We start from the raw sequence: 17,133 nt of genomic DNA on the forward strand, positions 1-17,133 counted from the left end.
CGGATGAACCTTCAGAGTGGAAGGTAACCGCAATCTAAATGCCACAGGAGAGATCTTGGTAACAATGGGGGAAGCTCCTAAGAATCGAGCTCCAAATTTTCCTGCATGCGTCCTGATGTGCTTAGCAGACAACCACACCATATCCCCTTCCTTCAGTTCCACTCCAGGCTGACGATGTTTGTCAGTTTGTGATTTTTGCGTTGCTTTAGCTTCCAGCAGAAGCTTCCTTGCAACGTCTTGCAAGGCCCTGAGTTCACTGGAACGATATACTGGATCAGGCGACACTGTATTCTGCGCAGGCGCTACTACCCCACGTGGATGGCAACCATACATAATTTCAAAAGGCGAGTATTGGCTAGCGCTATGTGTCGCCGCGTTATACGCAAACTCTGCCACCGGTACCCATTGAACCCAATCCCCAGCTTGCTGTAAACAAAAAAAGCGCAAATACTGTTCCAGCAGACCATTTACCCTTTCAGACTGCCCATCAGTCTGCGGATGGAACGCAGTGGAGACGTTAAGCTTAGTTCCAAGTTGCGCATGGAACTGCTTCCAAAATTGCGACACAAACTGCGGTGCTCTGTCCGAAATAATAACTTCTGGAGCACCGTGCAAACGGAAAATATGGCGCACAAATAACTTGGCTAGAGTAGTAGCCGCCGGTACTTTAGAGCATGGAATAAAATGAGCCATCTTGGAAAACAAATCAACCACCACCCAAATACAAGTATATCCACCCACCCTAGGCAAATCAGTAATGAAGTCCATAGAAATAATCTGCCAGGGCTTTTCAGGGACGGGTAGAGGCGATAATAAACCACAAGGTCGACCCACTGGATGTTTACACTGCTGACAAATAGCACAGCTATCACAGTACTTTAAAATGTCCTGCCTCATTTTGGGCCACCAGTAATGATGAGTGATGGCTTGTACAGTCTTAAATCTCCCAAAATGTCCCGCAGTTGGCTCATCATGATATGCTTGGATGAATTCCAAGCGTAATTTACCAGGCGGTACAAAAATCTGCCCATTACGTGATAGTACCCCGTCCTCATCTTGTAAATTAGGCAGTATAGTCCTCATATCTTCAGAGAGCAATATCAGCTGTTCTTGCGTCCACCTATCCTCTTTTTGAGAGGACAACACTCGGTCATGAAGATCCTGCCTGTCCTGTACCATATTTAACAATGAAACAGGTAAAATGGTTTGCTCAGAGGATATTTCAGCAGTCTTAAACTCAGGCTTCCTAGACAAAGCATCAGCCCTCAAGTTCTGCTTCCCCTCTACAAATTGCACTCTGAAGTCAAACCTGGAAAAGAACAATGCCCACCTAATTTGCCTTTGGTTCAATTTCCTTGCAGTCTGAAATGCTCCAGGTTTTTATGATCAGACAGGACCACTATCTGATGTTTAGCCCCCTCCAGCCAATGCCTCCAAACTTCGAAGGCCACCTTGATAGCTAGCAACTCTTTCTCCCAAATCGTGTAGTTTTGTTCAAACGCAGTGAGTTGTCTAGAATAGAAACCACAAGGCCTTAATCTACCAGACGGGTCCTTCTGCGAGAGCACTGCTCCCAGCGCATAATTAGAAGCATCTGCCTCAACAACAAATGGTCTGTTCACATTTGGATGTACCAGAATGTTCCCATTCTGAAAGCTACGTTTCAGTTGTACAAATGCCTCTTTGGCCTCTGTAGTCCATTCAAATGAACGCTTCTTTTGCAGGAGTTGGGTTAAAGGCACCGTCAATTGTGCAAAATGGGGAATGAACTCCCTGCAAAACCCAAAAACCTTTGCACATCTTTTTTGGAGGTTAATTCTTGCCAGGTATTGACAGCGTCCACTTTTCGCGGGTCCATTTTTAGCTCCCTCCCAGATATAACATGTCCCAAAAACTCCACCTCAGACACATGAAAGGCACACTTTGAGGCTTTAGCAAACAACCCATTTGCCCTGAGCCTAGACAGAACCTGACGCACATGTTCCCCATGTTCACGAACGTTTTTCGAATAAATTAATATATCATCTAAATAAATCACCATAAATTTGTCCAAAAGGTCCCGGAACACATCATTAATGAACCGTTGGAATACCGCTGGCGCATTGCACAACCCAAATGGCATTACTAAATTTTCGTAAGCGCCATAACAGGTGTTAAACGCGGTCTTCCATTCATCCCCAGCCTTTATACGCACCAGATTGTAAGCCCCGCGCAGATCTAATTTAGTGAAGATGGAAGCTCCCTGAACCCGAGACAATAACTCAGGAATTAGAGGTAGAGGGTACCTGTCCCGAACAGTGTACTTATTTAGCACCCGGTAGTCGCACACAAGTCTCAAGTCGCCTGTCTTTTTTGCCACAAAAAAGACTGGAGCGGCCGTAGGCGAGTTAGAAGGTCTAATGAAACCCTTCTGCAAGTTCTCATCCAAATACTCCCTTAAAGCCTGTCTTTCAGGTACCGTGAGCGCATACAACCTGCCTGCAGGCAACTTAGCTCCTTCCACCAAGTTGATTGCACAATCATAAGGCCTATGTGGTGGTAATTTATCCGCTTCTTTTTGACAGAACACATCCCAGAAGTCCCGATAACAAGATGGAACACCTTCCATATCCCCACCCACTTTGTTTAGAGTTAAACACACTGGTGGGTCCAAGCTAATAGTTTTGCGAGCCCAATCCACCCGAGGATTGACCTGTGTCAACCAGTCCATACCTAAGATGACATCCTATCTAGGTAGTGCAGTGACATCAAAAGTTAACGTCCCCTTTTGCCCTTGCACTTGCCAGGTTACACCCGCTGTTTCTTGATCCACCATCCCGGAATGCAACAACCTTCCATCAGCACCCTCCACCCAAGCTGTGACTTTTTTCTTTAATATTGAGATCTTATTCCATTCTGCAAAACTTTGGTCTATGTACGAAACGGTAGCCCCTGAATCCAAAAATGCGAGTACTAACTGGTCTCTGACCCATTACACTTAATTGTATGGCCACAAACACATGCTTATTTCCTCTAGGCAATTGCATCATAGGCCCTAATGCGCTGGACTCATGGCGCATTAGGGCTTCCCTTTTCCCGGCAGCTGAGACGGTTTTAAAGAGCAATTATGAGCAAAATGCCCCTCATTTCCACAGTATAAACACAGCCTTAATCGTCTGCGTCGATCTTTTTCCTCTTGGGACAGTTTGCGTTGCACTCCAAGCTGCATGGGTTCCTCCCCAGAGTTCACAGGGGCATAGAATCATAGAATCATAGAATCATAGAATAGTAGAGTTGGAAGAGACCACATGGGCCATCTAGTCCAACCCCCTGCTAAGAAGCAGGAAATCGCATTCAAAGCACCCCCGACAGATGGCCATCCAGCCTCTGCTTAAAAGCCTCCAAGGAAGGAGCCTCCACCACGGCCCCGGGGAGAGAGTTCCACTGCCGAACAGCTCTCACAGTGAGGAAGTTCTTCCTGATGTTCAGGTGGAATCTCCTTTCCTGTAGTTTGAAGCCATTGTTCCGTGTCCTAGTCTGCAGGGCAGCAGAAAACAAGCTTGCTCCCTCTTCCCTATGACTTCCCTTCACATATTTGTACATGGCTATCATGTCTCCTCTCAGCCTTCTCTTCTGCAGGCTAAACATGCCCAGCTCTTTAAGCCGCTCCTCATAGGGCTTGTTTTCCAGACCCTTAATCATTTTAGTTGCCCTCCTCTGGACGCTCTCCAGCTTGTCAACATCTCCCTTCAACTGTGGTGCCCAAAATTGGACACAGTATTCCAGGTGTGGTCTGACCAAGGCAGAATAGAGGGGGAGCATAACTTCCCTGGATCTAGACGCTATTCCCCTATTGATGCAGGCCAGAATCCCATTGGCTTTTTTAGCAGCCGTATCACATTGTTGGCTCATGTTTAACTTGTTGTCCACGAGGACTCCAAGGTCTTTTTCGCACACACTGCTGTCAAGCCAGGCGTCCCCCATTCTGTATCTTTGATTTCCATTTTTTCTGCCGAAGTGAAGTATCTTGCATTTGTCCCTATTGAACTTCATTTTGTTAGTTTTGGCCCATCTCTCTAGTCTGTCAAGATCGTTTTCTGCTCCTGTCTTCTGGAGTGTTAGCTATCCCTCCCAGTTTTGTGTCGTCTGCAAACTTGATGATCGTGCCTTCTAACCCTTCGTCTAAGTCGTTAATAAAGATGTTGACCAGAACCGGGCCCAGGATGGAGCCCTGCGGCACTCCACTTGTCACTTCTTTCCATGATGAAGACGACGCGTTGGTGAGCACCCTTTGGGTTCGTTCGCTTAGCCAATTACAGATCCACCTAACCGTAGTTTTGTCTAGCCCACATTTTACTAGTTTTTTTGCCAGAAGGTCGTGGGGGACTTTGTCGAAGGCCTTACTGAAATCCAGGTACGCTACATCCACAGCATTCCCTGTATCGACCCAACTCATAACTCTATCGAAAAAAGAGATCAGATTAGTCTGGCATGACTTGTTTTTGGTAAATCCGTGTTGATTATTAGCAATGACCGCATTTGTTTCTAAGTGTTCGCAGACCACTTCTTTAATGATCTTTTCCAGAATTTTGCCTGGTATTGATGTGAGGCTGACCGGACGGTAATTGTTTGGGTCGTTCTTTTTTCCCTTCTTGAAGATAGGGACCACATTCGCCCTCCTCCAATCTGCCGGGACTTCTCCCGTTCTCCAAGAACTCTCGAAGATAATTGCCAGTGGTTCTGAAATAACTTCCGCTAGTTCCTTCAGTACTCTTGGGTGTAGCTGATCTGGCCCTGGGGACTTGAATTCGTTTAGAGAGGCCAAGTGTTCCTGGACAACTTGTTTCCCAATCTGGGGTTGGATTTCCCCCAATCCTTCGTCCATTCCGTGTTGCTGAGGTTGAAGATGGCTTTCTTTTTCTGAGAAGACCGAGGCAAAGAAGGCATTAAGTAGTTCTGCCTTTTCCCTGTCCCCTGTCGCCATCACCCCATCTTCTCCTTGCAATGGCCCTATCGCCTCCTTTTTCTTCCTTTTTCTACCAACGTAAGCAAAAAAGCCTTTTTTGTTGTTTTTTATGTCCCTGGCAAGCCTGAGCTCATTTTGCGCTTTAGCCTTGCGAACCTTTTCCCTACAGGTGTTGGCTATACGTTTGAATTCTTCTTTGGTGATTTCTCCCCTTTTCCACTTCTTGTGCATGTCACTTTTGAGCTTTAGCTCAGTTAGAAGTTCTTTGGACATCCATTCTGGCTTCTTTGCACTTGTCTTATTTTTCTTCTTTGTTGGCACTGTTTGCATTTGCACCTTGAGTATTTCACTTTTGAAAAACTCCCATCCATCCTTAACTCCCTTGTTTTTTAATATCGGCGTCCATGGAATGCCGCTCAGTAATTCCTTCATTTTTTGGAAGTCAGCTCTCTTAAAGTCCAGAATGCGTGTTTGACTTGTCTTAGTTTCAGCATTCCTTTGTATTGCAAACTGCAGGAGCACATGGTCACTTGCCCCTAAGGATCCAACCACTTCAACTGTATTGATCAGGTCTTCCACATTTGTTAAGATTAGATCAAGAGTTGCTGATCCCCTTGTTGCCTCTTCTACCATCTGGACCATAAAATTATCTGCAAGGCAAGTGAGGAATTTGTTGGACTTGGTACTCTTGGCTGAGTTTGTTTTCCAGCAGATATCGGGATAATTGAAATCGCCCATGACTACTATATCTCTTCTTTGTGCCTGTTTGGTCAGCTGTTGACAGAAGGCTTCATCAAGTCCTTCATCCTGACTCGGAGGTCTGTAGTAGACACCCACGACAAGATCTTTTTGAGTCCCGGTTCCCTTGATTCTTATCCAGATGCTTTCAAGCTGGTTTCCCGGATTACAGTCTTGCATTTCTTCTGCAACGTAACTGTTTTTGACATATAAAGCTACTCCCCCTCCTCTCCCCTTTGTTCTATTTCTGTGAAAGAGGTTATAGTCCTCAATGGTTAAATTCCAGTGATGGGAGTCATCCCACCAGGTTTCAGTGATGCCTATGACATCGTATGTGTGGTGCTGTGCTAGGAGTTGGAGTTCGTCTTGCTTATTTCCCATGCTCTGAGCATTAGTGTAAAGACATGTAAGCCCCTGTGACCTCCCCTCGAACTGTTTATTTGGGATTATTGTGCTCTTTGTACTTGGTCCTTGCTGTGTTTGTGCAGCCCTCTGTTTAGCCTTTCTGTCACGACCCAGGCTGCAGAGCACCAATAACCATACACAGAGGCCAGAATCTATCTAATATCTTTATTAAGGGAATATATAAAGTTAATAAAAGCAAGTGTAAGAAATAGTTCAGAAGTAGACCTTTCAGGGAAGGTCAAAATTAGTCCAAAGAAACAATGTCCAGTATGAAATATTAAGGTCCAAAGTTGTAATCCAATAACCGAAACACTCACTTTGCCAGGCAAAGTGAGGGGAGATGACAAGGTCCTTTAGTCCATGAAACTTGAGCAAGGCTAGGAAGTAACTTGATTCTTGGAACACAAGGCTTGAAACAAGGCAACAAGAAACGAGGAGCAAGAACAAGATCCGTGGTAATTACTTGGCAAGGTCCGGGAAGCAAGGCAAGATCCGGGGAGTAAACAAGGCTGGGAGCGGAGGCTTGGAAACAGGAACGAGGCTTGAAAACAGGAACGAGGCTTGGAAGCGGAGTAGCGCTGTCCACACACACTACTCCAGTAGCTGACGAATTGACTCCGCAAGATTCCTAAAGGGCAAGGAACCTAAATAGGTTCTCGTTTTCCCACCAAAGAACACTTCTCTGGGGAATCAGAAACGAAAGTCAATCTCTGTGCCCAGATGTATGACTCCCTAACATTTCTCATGGGAGCAGGCTTAATCATCTGAATGCTTTGCTGCGATTCTCAGGCTTCTGCGATTAGCCTGCTGAACTCCTTTTTGTTGCTGATAATAATTACGGCGAGAAAATGGGGGAGATTTTGACTCAGGGCTTGTTTGGCAGATTTCTGGAGGACAAACCTCCTGCAGGTGCAAGGGCTCCAATTCTGGCTGGGAAAGTTCCCTTTCTGGCTGAAATGGTGGAAAACCCAAGTTTTCCTCTTCATCCGTCACAACAGCACTAGGAACGGGACTACATGGCCCATGAGTCATCACACTTTCGGCGGTTCCCTGTGGTCGTGGGTAATATAGTGTTCGCCAGGCTGTTGTTCCCCTCCCCCAGTGGATCTAGTTTAAAGTGCGCCTGATGAGGTTTGTGAGTCTGTGTGCAAAAAGATGTTTTCCTACTTGTGTGAGATGCACCCCATCGCTTGCCAGTAGTCCATCCTCTTGGAAGAGTAGACCATGGTCAAGGAAGCCAAAATGCTCCTCTTGACACCATTTTCTGAGCCAGTTATTGACCTGTACTATTTTTCCGGTCCTTGTAGAGCCGTGTCCTACAACAGGGAGGAGGTATGAAAAGATCACATGTACATTATACAGTTTTAGCTTTGTTCCCAGAGCTCGAAAATCATTTGTGATCTTTTGAAAAGTATGCCTAGCGGTGTCATTGGTACCTACATGAATCAACATAAGGTGGGGAGGGTGATGGGGCTTTAGGAGCCTGCTGAGCCTCTGAGTGATATGGTGTATTTTTGCCCCCGGGAGTCAGCATGTTTCTCGAGCCATCCCATCCGGTCTGGAAATGGCTTCCGTTCCTCTAAGGAGGGAGTCACCTACTACCAAGACCTGTTTCCTTTGAGGATTGACAGGGTCCCTTTTGTGCAAGACAGTGTGTATGTCCCCTGAAGAGTGTTCCTGTTGAAGTGAATCATGTAGGTGTAAAGTATTGTCCTCCTCCTCAACATCCCCAGTGCATTCATCAATGACAATCCATTGAGATACATCCGAGAGCCCATTACTCTCCCAAGGATGTTCCTGTTGCTCCTGGTCTATGATTGGGGATGGAGCATTTGCATGATTACATAAGTGTGACTGTGGTGATGCACTGTCCCCGTCAGGGCTATCCCCTGCGCATTGATCCAGGGTGGTCCACTGAGTGGTATCTAAGAAACTGTGGTCCTCCACAAGATGTGTTTCCTGATTGTATGTTAATGATGTAAGAATTTCAAATCTGTTGTGTAAATGCAGCTGAGCAGAAGAGTTCTGCGGAGGCTGCCTGGTCCTGCGTCTCCTTCTATGGGTGACCTCCTTCCAAGCCTGAGGGTTGTCTACCTTTGAGTTGATCTCCCCATAAGGTTCCTGATCATGGTCTTGGTGGTGTTGGTGTGATGCAGGCTGCTGATCTACAGCAGCGTGTTGTGCAGTGTCCAAGAAGAGCTCGAGTGCCTGAATGTCCTTAAGGGTCTTAATACGGTGCTCGAGCTGTTGGATCCTCTGCTCCATCAGAGTCATCTGTTTGCATTTGGAGCAGATGTAGTTGTCTAGTTTTTGTGTGAAAAAGCGGAACATGCCACAGCTGGTGCATGTGATGGGAATGTTTTGCTTTTGTTGCATCTCTTGGTGAGCGTGGTGGCCAAGTGGGATCTTTGTACAGTTAAGTAATATGCACGCACTTTATATGCAAACTGCAACAAACCACCTCTTTGTGTATTTGTTTATGTTGCTTTGTTTCCTGTATGTACTGCAAAGGATAGTTAGTAAAGGTGCCGACACTGGCAAATAAAGCTTTCCCAGAAACTCAATTAACAGGGGACAATGCCTGCTGTCAATCAACTTAAGTACCTGGCTCTCTTTCAACACAACAGTCACACAACAGTTAGACTTTGACCACAGGAGCCAAGCCCACACTCAGTTTAAAATCTTAGCCAAATCTTAGCCAAATCCTACCTGAAGCCAGGGAGCAAAAATGTCCTCCTGCTGCCTCTGCTTCTGCGAGAACCAACTGCCCTTCTGGGATCAGGCTCTGGCAGAAACTCAAACTGGCAAATAAAGCTTTCCCAGAAACTCAATTAACAGGGGACAATGCCTGCTGTCAATCAACTTAAGTACCTGGCTCTCTTTCAACACAACACTAGCATGATACTCCACTAGCATGATACTCCACTAGCATGATACTCCACAACTGGAGTCCTGTGAGTTTTCTTTCTAAACTCCAACCGAGCCTCAATTCTACAAACTTTGGTTACCAACTCATCCCAATTTTGAGCTGGTTCCACACGAGACAGTTCATCCTGCAAACCATCATTCAACCCAGCAGTAAATGCCAACATAAAAGCATGTTCTCCCCAGTCCAACTGATGCTTAAACAAATTAAACTTATTCAAATAGTCAATTAAAGATCCTTTACCCTGCTTTAACCGATATAAAGCCCAACCCGCATTTTCCTTTTGTAAAGGATCTCCAAAAGTCTCAGTAAGAGCTGCCTTAAAGTCCACCAAATTATTCTTAATTGGGCTATTGCCCCTAATTACATTAACTGCCAACGCCCCGCTGGCCAAGTTAGTAAACTCAAAATAAATGCAACTTTGTTAGTGTCTGTAGGAAACGAGAGGTCAGATATTTGCAAAAAATATAGGTCCACTTGAGCCAAAAAGGTTGGGAGTTTCTCCCTGGCTCCATCAAAACGTTCAGGAACAATAACTTGTCCTTTGATCTGCTGTGCCTTCTTTAAGGCTTCCAGTTCCAGTTCCAAAGCTGCCACTCTGGCGTCCAGCCCAGCCATGTTAACTTGGCCCTTTGTTGTTGTTGTTTGGCGTGTGGCAATCTGTCAAGAGTCGGACGCCAATTAGCGAACAAAAATAGAGTTTATTCAGCAGATAAGCCAAAAAGTAATGTTAACACAGAAAAAACCTTGAAACACTTCACTATCAGTGCTTCAAGAGCAGTTCAAACAAAAATATAATTCAGCAACACAAGCAGGTAAAAACAAAGCTAAACAAAATTAGTGCAAACTGCACTTTCTGAGTCCAAGCCCTGCCAGCCGGCTCTGTAGTTTTCAAAGGAACAGTTCCCAAAAGAAAACACCAAATTGGTCAGGAAACAAACAAACAAACTAAGAATGCAGTAGACTGCTTCCACAATGTGGATAAAGCCGAAGGCTCCAAAAGGATGGTGAAAAGACGTTGTCCGGGATTCCAAGGTCAGGTCAGGAGATAACAGCGGTGTCCAAAGAGCAAGCCAGGAGTCAAAAGCCGATAGTAGTCATCAATCACAGGGCGAAGGCAGTAGCAAGGTCAAATTCCGATCCAAGGTCTGAAGAGGGTGCAGTCATCCAAAACAGGTCCACGATAAGACACAGCGAGAGCCAAGCTAGGTGATAACAGCAGATTCAAATCATAGTCCAAGTCCAGTCTTCATGGAAACACAGAGATCCCAATGGTGCCTCAGCAACACCTTGCCACACGCAAAGTGCAGTGGCCAAACATTCCCATTTTATTCCCCTTCCTCCTGGGTGACCAAACACTCACACCCAAACACCAGGTGTCCCAAATCTACTCAGAGTCTGAGCTCCACACAGCTAGAGCTCGTGGATCTGGAGTACCTAGCAATTCGTCGGAGTCCCAATCATCCTGCCCATACTTAGTCCCATGAACACTTAAAGAACCATCCTCCCTTCTCCAAGCATCCCAATTGGGATCAGCTCCTGCAGAAACCCCAGGTTCAGAAGTATCCATAGACCCCAAATCCCCAGACATCTCCGGTGGCTGTGCCCATTCAGTGCCCGCTTCCCCAGCCACCACCTGTTCCTCAGCATCCATCTCCCCATCTGAATCTTCCTCAGAAGATCCCCCATATAGCTCTCTAAGTCGCTTCCTGCGCAACTCCTCCAGTGAACCCTCATCACGAGGGTTTTTTCTTCCTCTTCGAATTTCATCCCCATCAACCATAATCCCCGAAGGCGCAGTCACAACAGATCCTATGAAACTGTAATAGTTATGGGAAGGCCCCTTGTTCTGAAAGACAGAATGTTGGATTAAATTTAGCTACTCTGTTGATAGCGGATTAGAGGAATTTTGAACTGTGTTATAAAAGAGATGGAACTTTCCCTCTCGGTTAAGTCCTTGGATAAATTAGTGCATTGTTTAATCTTACTGAATTATTCATAAAATTTATATGATGAATTCATATCTGTTGTCTCATAATTGCTAGCCAAATCATCTTGGAGTATTTTTATGTGTGCTGTTCTAATGTGATTTACTATGGAGAAATGCTCAGTAAACTACCTCTACTTCCTCAGATGAAGCTTTCACAGAGAGAATGAATATGAGGAAGTGGATGAGGAAACAGACAGTCTGTGAAAGCTTATGCTACCAATGTCATTCTCTCACTCTCTAAGATGCTACAAGATCTTTTACATGTTGATATTCAAAATTAACATGGCAGTGTCTTTAAATTTTACATGTCTTGTAAATGGATATTATACTTTGGATGCATCATGAGATGACTTAGCTTGTTGGAAAAGATGATAATGTTGGGAAAAGTGAAAGACAGTACTGGGATACTACGTTCAGATATACTGAGGAATTAAAGGGAGCCATGTCCCTGAATTAGCAAGACCTGAACAGAGTTGTCGAGGACCAGGTTGCAATAAGTCAACGCTGACTTGACAGTAAATGACAATAACTGAGAGTAGAATATTTAAGACACTAAAGCATAGGCCTAACATCCTAACTTGTTCTTTCTTTTAATTAAAACAAGAAAATTAAAAATATCATAAAAATACATAATCAACCGACATCAACAACCAGTAGCCGGAAAAGTGGGCATGTTCAGATTTGAGAGAGCAGAGTAAGGGCTTGTGCAAAACATAGACTACAGGCTGGAGCTGGGAGTAAAGTGCTGGAAAACCCAAAACAATAACTCAGGGCTAGGCTAAACTGTCAGAACCCTGCTACTAGAGCCTGGATGTGGCTCTGAGTTTCAGGGTCACTGACATTGATAAGACACCTGCGGCTCAGGACTTGGAGAAGAAACGGCTGCTGGACTTGGCGGGGAATTTGCGCGGGGTTTTACTGAGCGGGAAGAGACTGTTCAAATGAGGGGGAGGGTATATAAAGGAGGGTTGGCCGTAGTATCCCATTCTTGGCTTTTCTGATGTTCATGTTTCCTACAGTAAAAGTTTCTGGTGATATCACAGAGAGTCTTGTGTGTTCATTCAGGAGCGGCTGTGGTGAGCTGACACTAAGCCAAGAATACGGACACCATCCCGCTGTAGCGGTGAGGTGTAACATGCAAGTGGAGGATGAAGAGCTCTTGGGCGCAGGAGGAGGAAGGTCGGAAAGGGCCACTCCCGAGCCGGACGCTGAGTTCCACCAGCTGGCGGCCCTGGCGTCATCCACCGCTTATGCCCAGCCAAATGGGGTAACCCAGAGGCGTGGAGTGGTGCGGGGAGACAGCACCGGAGGAGAGGAAGGTTCACCTTCCCCAGGCCCACAAAGGATGGTGTTTCTGGAGGAGAGGATGTCGGCGATGGAGACCACCCTGGCAGTGATGTCGAGGGCGATGGAGCGCCTGGCGGTTTTGGCGGAGCCGGAGAGAGGAAGGGAACTTCGGGCTAGCTCAATGTGGGACGTGAGCGTGGGAAGCAGCCAGGGCTTTGCAGACCTCCCAGCACCGAAGGGAAGGGAAATGCGAAAGGAGCCCGGTGCCCGGCCCAAGATCCAAACAAGCCTGACGCGGGTGGAGGAGAGTGACGACGAAGGGGAAAAGCCTCCGAGAATCCCAGCTACGCTCCCAACTGAGACCCTGGTGCCCCTGGCGAATGCCGGGCGTGGCACAGGGCCAAGAGAAGCAGCAGCGGGGCCCACTGGTCCGCAAGGGGGCTTGCGACGGGCGGAGAATTGGGGATTGCCACCACAGGGACCCCTACCGAGACGAGAGGAACTAAGGATCGAGTTTGGGGGAGAGTCCTCTGAACTGGATTTTTTCCTGACCACGGTGAGGGGCTATATGGAGGACAATGCTCACACTTTTAGAACGGAATCCAGCCGGGTACGGGCCATTGGTGCAGTGTTGAAGAGGGGAGCGGCTAGCTGGTACGTTCAACTGCACGCGCGGCGCGACCCATGTCTGGGGTCACTCCGACGCTTTATGGGGGCCCTGGAGACCCGTTTCCGAGATCCACTGGAGCAGATCCGGGCGAGGGAGAAGTTGAAGACCGTCTCCCAGGGGCAGAGATCGGTATCTGAGTATGCGGAGGAGTTCCAATGCCTCGCCGAAAAGGTGCCGGAATGGTCTGCAGTGACAAAGATAGAACTCTTCAAAGAGGGGCTCAGGCGGGAGATCCTCTCCTGGGCGGTGCATCGTGATGAGCCTGACACACTGCGCGGATGGATTCAGCTGGCGGGGCGCATCGAGACATCGCTGGCCCAGGCGAGGAGGCACCGAGGAGGGCTACAGCAGCGGCCGCAGATGAAAGAGGGGAGCCGGAAGGAGGGATCAACCCCAGCCGGGAGGAGAACGGAGCCGACAGGGAACGTGAGCACCAGCAGGAGGGGCTGCTTCGTGTGCGGCCGTTTGGGCCACAGGGCTGCCGAGTGCTGGCAGAGAAAAGGGGAAGGCGGAGGCCCGCCCAAACCAAGAGCCGTGGCAGGGAAACGCGCCGAGGAAGAACCACCGATGAGGCACCACTCGGGGGGGTTGGTAAGTCAGGACAAAGCCATGATAGTGATCCCCATTCAGCTTGAAAGTGGCAGCAAACAAGCAACCTGCAAAGCATTTGTGGATTGTGGATGTTCCAGGAACATCATCTCCCCTGAATTAGCCGAGGGATTGGGATGCGAAAGAACGAACCTAGAATCCCCAATAGCTTTTTCGCAGTTGGACGGATCCACAGCATCGGGATCATTAGCTAAGTACAGTGCCGAAGATGTAAAGTGTAAGATAGGGAGTTGGGAAGGAAAGGTATCATTTGTGATATCACAAATAGCCAGCTATAATGTTATACTAGGCATGCCATGGCTGGGGCAGGCCAACCCGCAAATCAACTGGGAGGATAAGAGCATGATCTTCAGGATGAAGTTGGAAGAAGGGAGCCAGGAAGTGGAGAGGGAGCCGGGGAAAAGGGGGGAGGAAGACTCTATCAGGATAGCAGAACTGGCAGATAAATTACCCCCAGAGTATCGGGATTTTGTGGACGTATTTGATGAGAAGGAAGCAGACAGTTTCCCACCGAAGCGGAGAGTTGAAGTGAAGATAGAGCTAGTCCCAGGAGCAGAGCTTCCTAAGGCAAAAATATACCCAATGTCGGCTAGGGAAAAGGAGGAACTGAGAAAATACATTGATAAAAACCTAGCGAGGGGTTTCATAGAGCCTTCAAATTCCCCTTTAGGGGCGCCTGTGTTGTTCAGGCGGAAGAAGGACCAAACGCTGAGGCTCTGCATTGACTACAGGGGCCTGAATGCAATCAGTTCTATAAATAAATACCCCCTACCCTTAGTGAAGGACTTGATCGCCCAGTTATCGGAGGGACAGATATTCACTAAATTGGACTTAATTGAAGCGTACCATAAATTGCAGATCAAACCAGAGGACAGGTGGAAGACGGCCTTCTCCTGTGCATTCGGATTATTCAATTATCGTGTGCTCCCCTTCGGTTTGTGCGGCGGAGGTGCCGCGTTCATGCAATTAATCAACGAAGTGTTGCATCCATTGTTGTACAAGGGAGTCTTTGTTTTTTTAGATGACATATTGATAATATCTCGGACTAAGGAGCAACACATAGAACTAGTCAGGGAAGTCCTGCAAAAGTTGAGAGAAGCAAAACTGTATGCGAAGCTTGCCAAGTGCGAGTTCAATAAAGACCAGATAGACTTTCTGGGGTATAGGATTTCCTCCCAGGGAGTGGCGATGGACCCTGCGAAGGTAGAAGACGTGAGGGGGTGGGAAGCCCCCAAAACACGGAAGCAGCTGCAATCCTTCCTAGGGTTCGCAAACTTCTATAGAACATTTATCAAGGACTTTGCGCGCCTCACTTTGCCATTAACGGATTTGTTAAAGACTAAAGGCAGGGGAGAAACAGCCAAAGTGAAGGCCCCAGGGGCCAAACTGACCTGGACAATAGAATGCCAGGAAGCTTTCGAAGCCCTAAAAAAGCGTTTTACTGAGGAGCCTGTCCTACAGCACCCTGATATGTCTAAAGCCTTTGTATTACATTGCGATGCGTCAGACCGGGCATATGGGGCAGTTCTGCTACAGAAAGACGAGGGGGGGAACCTGAAGCCATGTGGCTATCTGTCAAAAAAGTTTAGCGATACAGAAAAAAACTGGCCAATTTGGGAGAGAGAAGCCTTAGCTATTCTAAAAGCACTAGAGTGCTGGAGACACTTTCTGGAAGGAAGTGGAACACCGTTTGAGGTGTGGACTGATCATAGAAATTTACAGTATCTAAGGTCCCCTCGTAAACTATCGGCGAAGCAAATTAGATGGGCCCAATATTTCAGCCGTTTTGATTTCAGACTCAGATTCTTCCAGGGGAAACATAACATACTCGCTGACGCTCTCTCTCGGATGCCTCAGCACGGGGGAGGAATTCAGGAATCTGAAGGGAGCCTGTTCCTAGATAAGCAGTGGGGCCTGGCAGTACTAACTCGAGCACAAGCGGCCAAAGAAAACAAACGTACTGCCATTTCCACGGGGGGAGGAGAAATATGGGAGGAAGAGTTGAAGCGAGCGTATGGAATGGACAAATGGTTACAAACTAATAAAGAAAAGGGAGAATTGTGTGGGGATTTGGTGTTTGTAAATAAGAAATTGTATATTCCTGAATGTTTAAGACGAGAAATGTTAAGGAAGTGCCACGATAACAAGGGTGCGGGTCATCTAGGCCCCACCAGGACTATTAAACTGTTGGCCAAACAATGCTGGTGGCCCGGAATGAGGAAAGACGCCAGGGGGTACGTCACGCAGTGTGAATTATGTGCAGAGGGCAAAACACCACCGGGGAAGCCCCAGGGGCTATTGCAGAAGGTGGTGGAGCCCATGAGGCCATGGGAATGCGTGGCCATGGATTTTGTAGGCGAACTACCCCCCAGCAGAGGCCACAGATACATTTGGACAATATTGGACCTATTCTCAAAACAGGCACACTTTGTGGCCCTGCCAAAACTCCCTTCAGCTGAAAAACTTGCTGATTTGTATGTGAAGCATGTATATCGCCTACATGGGTGTCCCGACAAAATAATTAGCGACCGGGGAGTCCAATTTACTGCAAAATTTTGGGGAAAATTCTTACAGCTGTTAGGAGCAGAAAGGAACCTGAGCTCGGCCTTTCATCCCGCGACCAACGGGGGGGTCGAACGTACCCAACAGACACTGTGCCAATTCTTAAGGATGTACACCAATTATAGACAGGATGATTGGGCGGACCTTCTACCGTTTGCTGAGATGGCTTTTAACGGGGCCGTACATTCGGCCACAGGTCGTGCCCCATTCGAAATAGTATACGGACAGGAGGTGGCACCTTTCCCCAGGCTACCCGAGTGGAAGGAAGGGGAGGGCCAGACCGACGAGGAATGGCCGGCCAAAATCAAGCAAGGGTGGCAAACCGTGGTAGAGGCATTGCGGGAAACACAAAAGAAGTACAAGCTCTTTGCGGATCGTAGGCGCCGAGAGGGGGACAAATTGGGCGAAGGAGATCTGGTTTGGCTGAGCACAAAAAACCTAAAATTGGGATTCCCATCCAAGAAATTGGCTCCACGCTATATAGGACCATTCAGGGTAGCAAAAAGAATAAACGAAGTGACCTATGAGCTGAGGCTACCCAAGGACCTAGGAAAGGTACACCCGGTATTCCATTGCAGCCTGTTAAAAAAGTATAAAGGAACTCTGGACGGCGGAGAACAATAGTTGTGTTTAATCTTTTCCTTCCAGGACGAAGGGGAGGAGGACGCCATGTCAGAACCCTGCTACTAGAGCCTGGATGTGGCCCTGAGTTTCAGGGTCACTGACATTGATAAGACACCTGCGGCTCAGGACTTGGAGAAGAAACGGCTGCTGGACTTGGCGGGGAATTTGCGCGGGGTTTTACTGAGCGGGAAGAGACTGTTCAAATGAGGGGGAGGGTATATAAAGGAGGGTTGGCCGTAGTATCCCATTCTTGGCTTTTCTGATGTTCATGTTTCCTACAGTAAAAGTTTCTGGTGATATCACAGAGAGTCTTGTGTGTTCATTCAGGAGCGGCTGTGGTGAGCTGACACTAAACCGTCATTCAAAGGCATATCGGA

General features: G+C 47.4%; 2 protein-coding genes across 5 annotated transcripts in view; both read left to right on the forward strand.

The window, feature by feature from the left end:
* Positions 1–17,133, forward strand: part of smyd3 (SET and MYND domain containing 3) — a 490,738-nt gene that overhangs the window by 391,275 nt on the left and 82,330 nt on the right. The gene's annotated exons all lie outside the window — the stretch shown is intronic.
* LOC134295681 (uncharacterized) overlaps positions 11,786–17,133 on the forward strand; it is a 183,758-nt gene continuing 178,410 nt past the window's right edge. Inside the window, exons 1-2 of one of the 2 annotated variants that reach the window (XR_010002302.1) lie at positions 11,786–13,552; positions 16,781–17,049. Coding sequence is in view for 1 of the 2 variants with exons in the window: in XM_062968960.1 (XP_062825030.1) it covers positions 12,005–13,552; positions 16,781–16,822 (1,590 nt within the window). In the remaining variant the exon portion in view is untranslated. Of the gene's footprint in view, positions 13,553–16,780; positions 17,056–17,133 lie in introns of those variants that run through there. The other variant, XM_062968960.1, reaches the window with a different exon arrangement.

The sequence above is a fragment of the Anolis carolinensis genome, chromosome 1 (assembly GCF_035594765.1).
Source record: "Anolis carolinensis isolate JA03-04 chromosome 1, rAnoCar3.1.pri, whole genome shotgun sequence".
NCBI classification, from domain to species: Eukaryota; Metazoa; Chordata; class Lepidosauria; order Squamata; family Dactyloidae; genus Anolis; species Anolis carolinensis.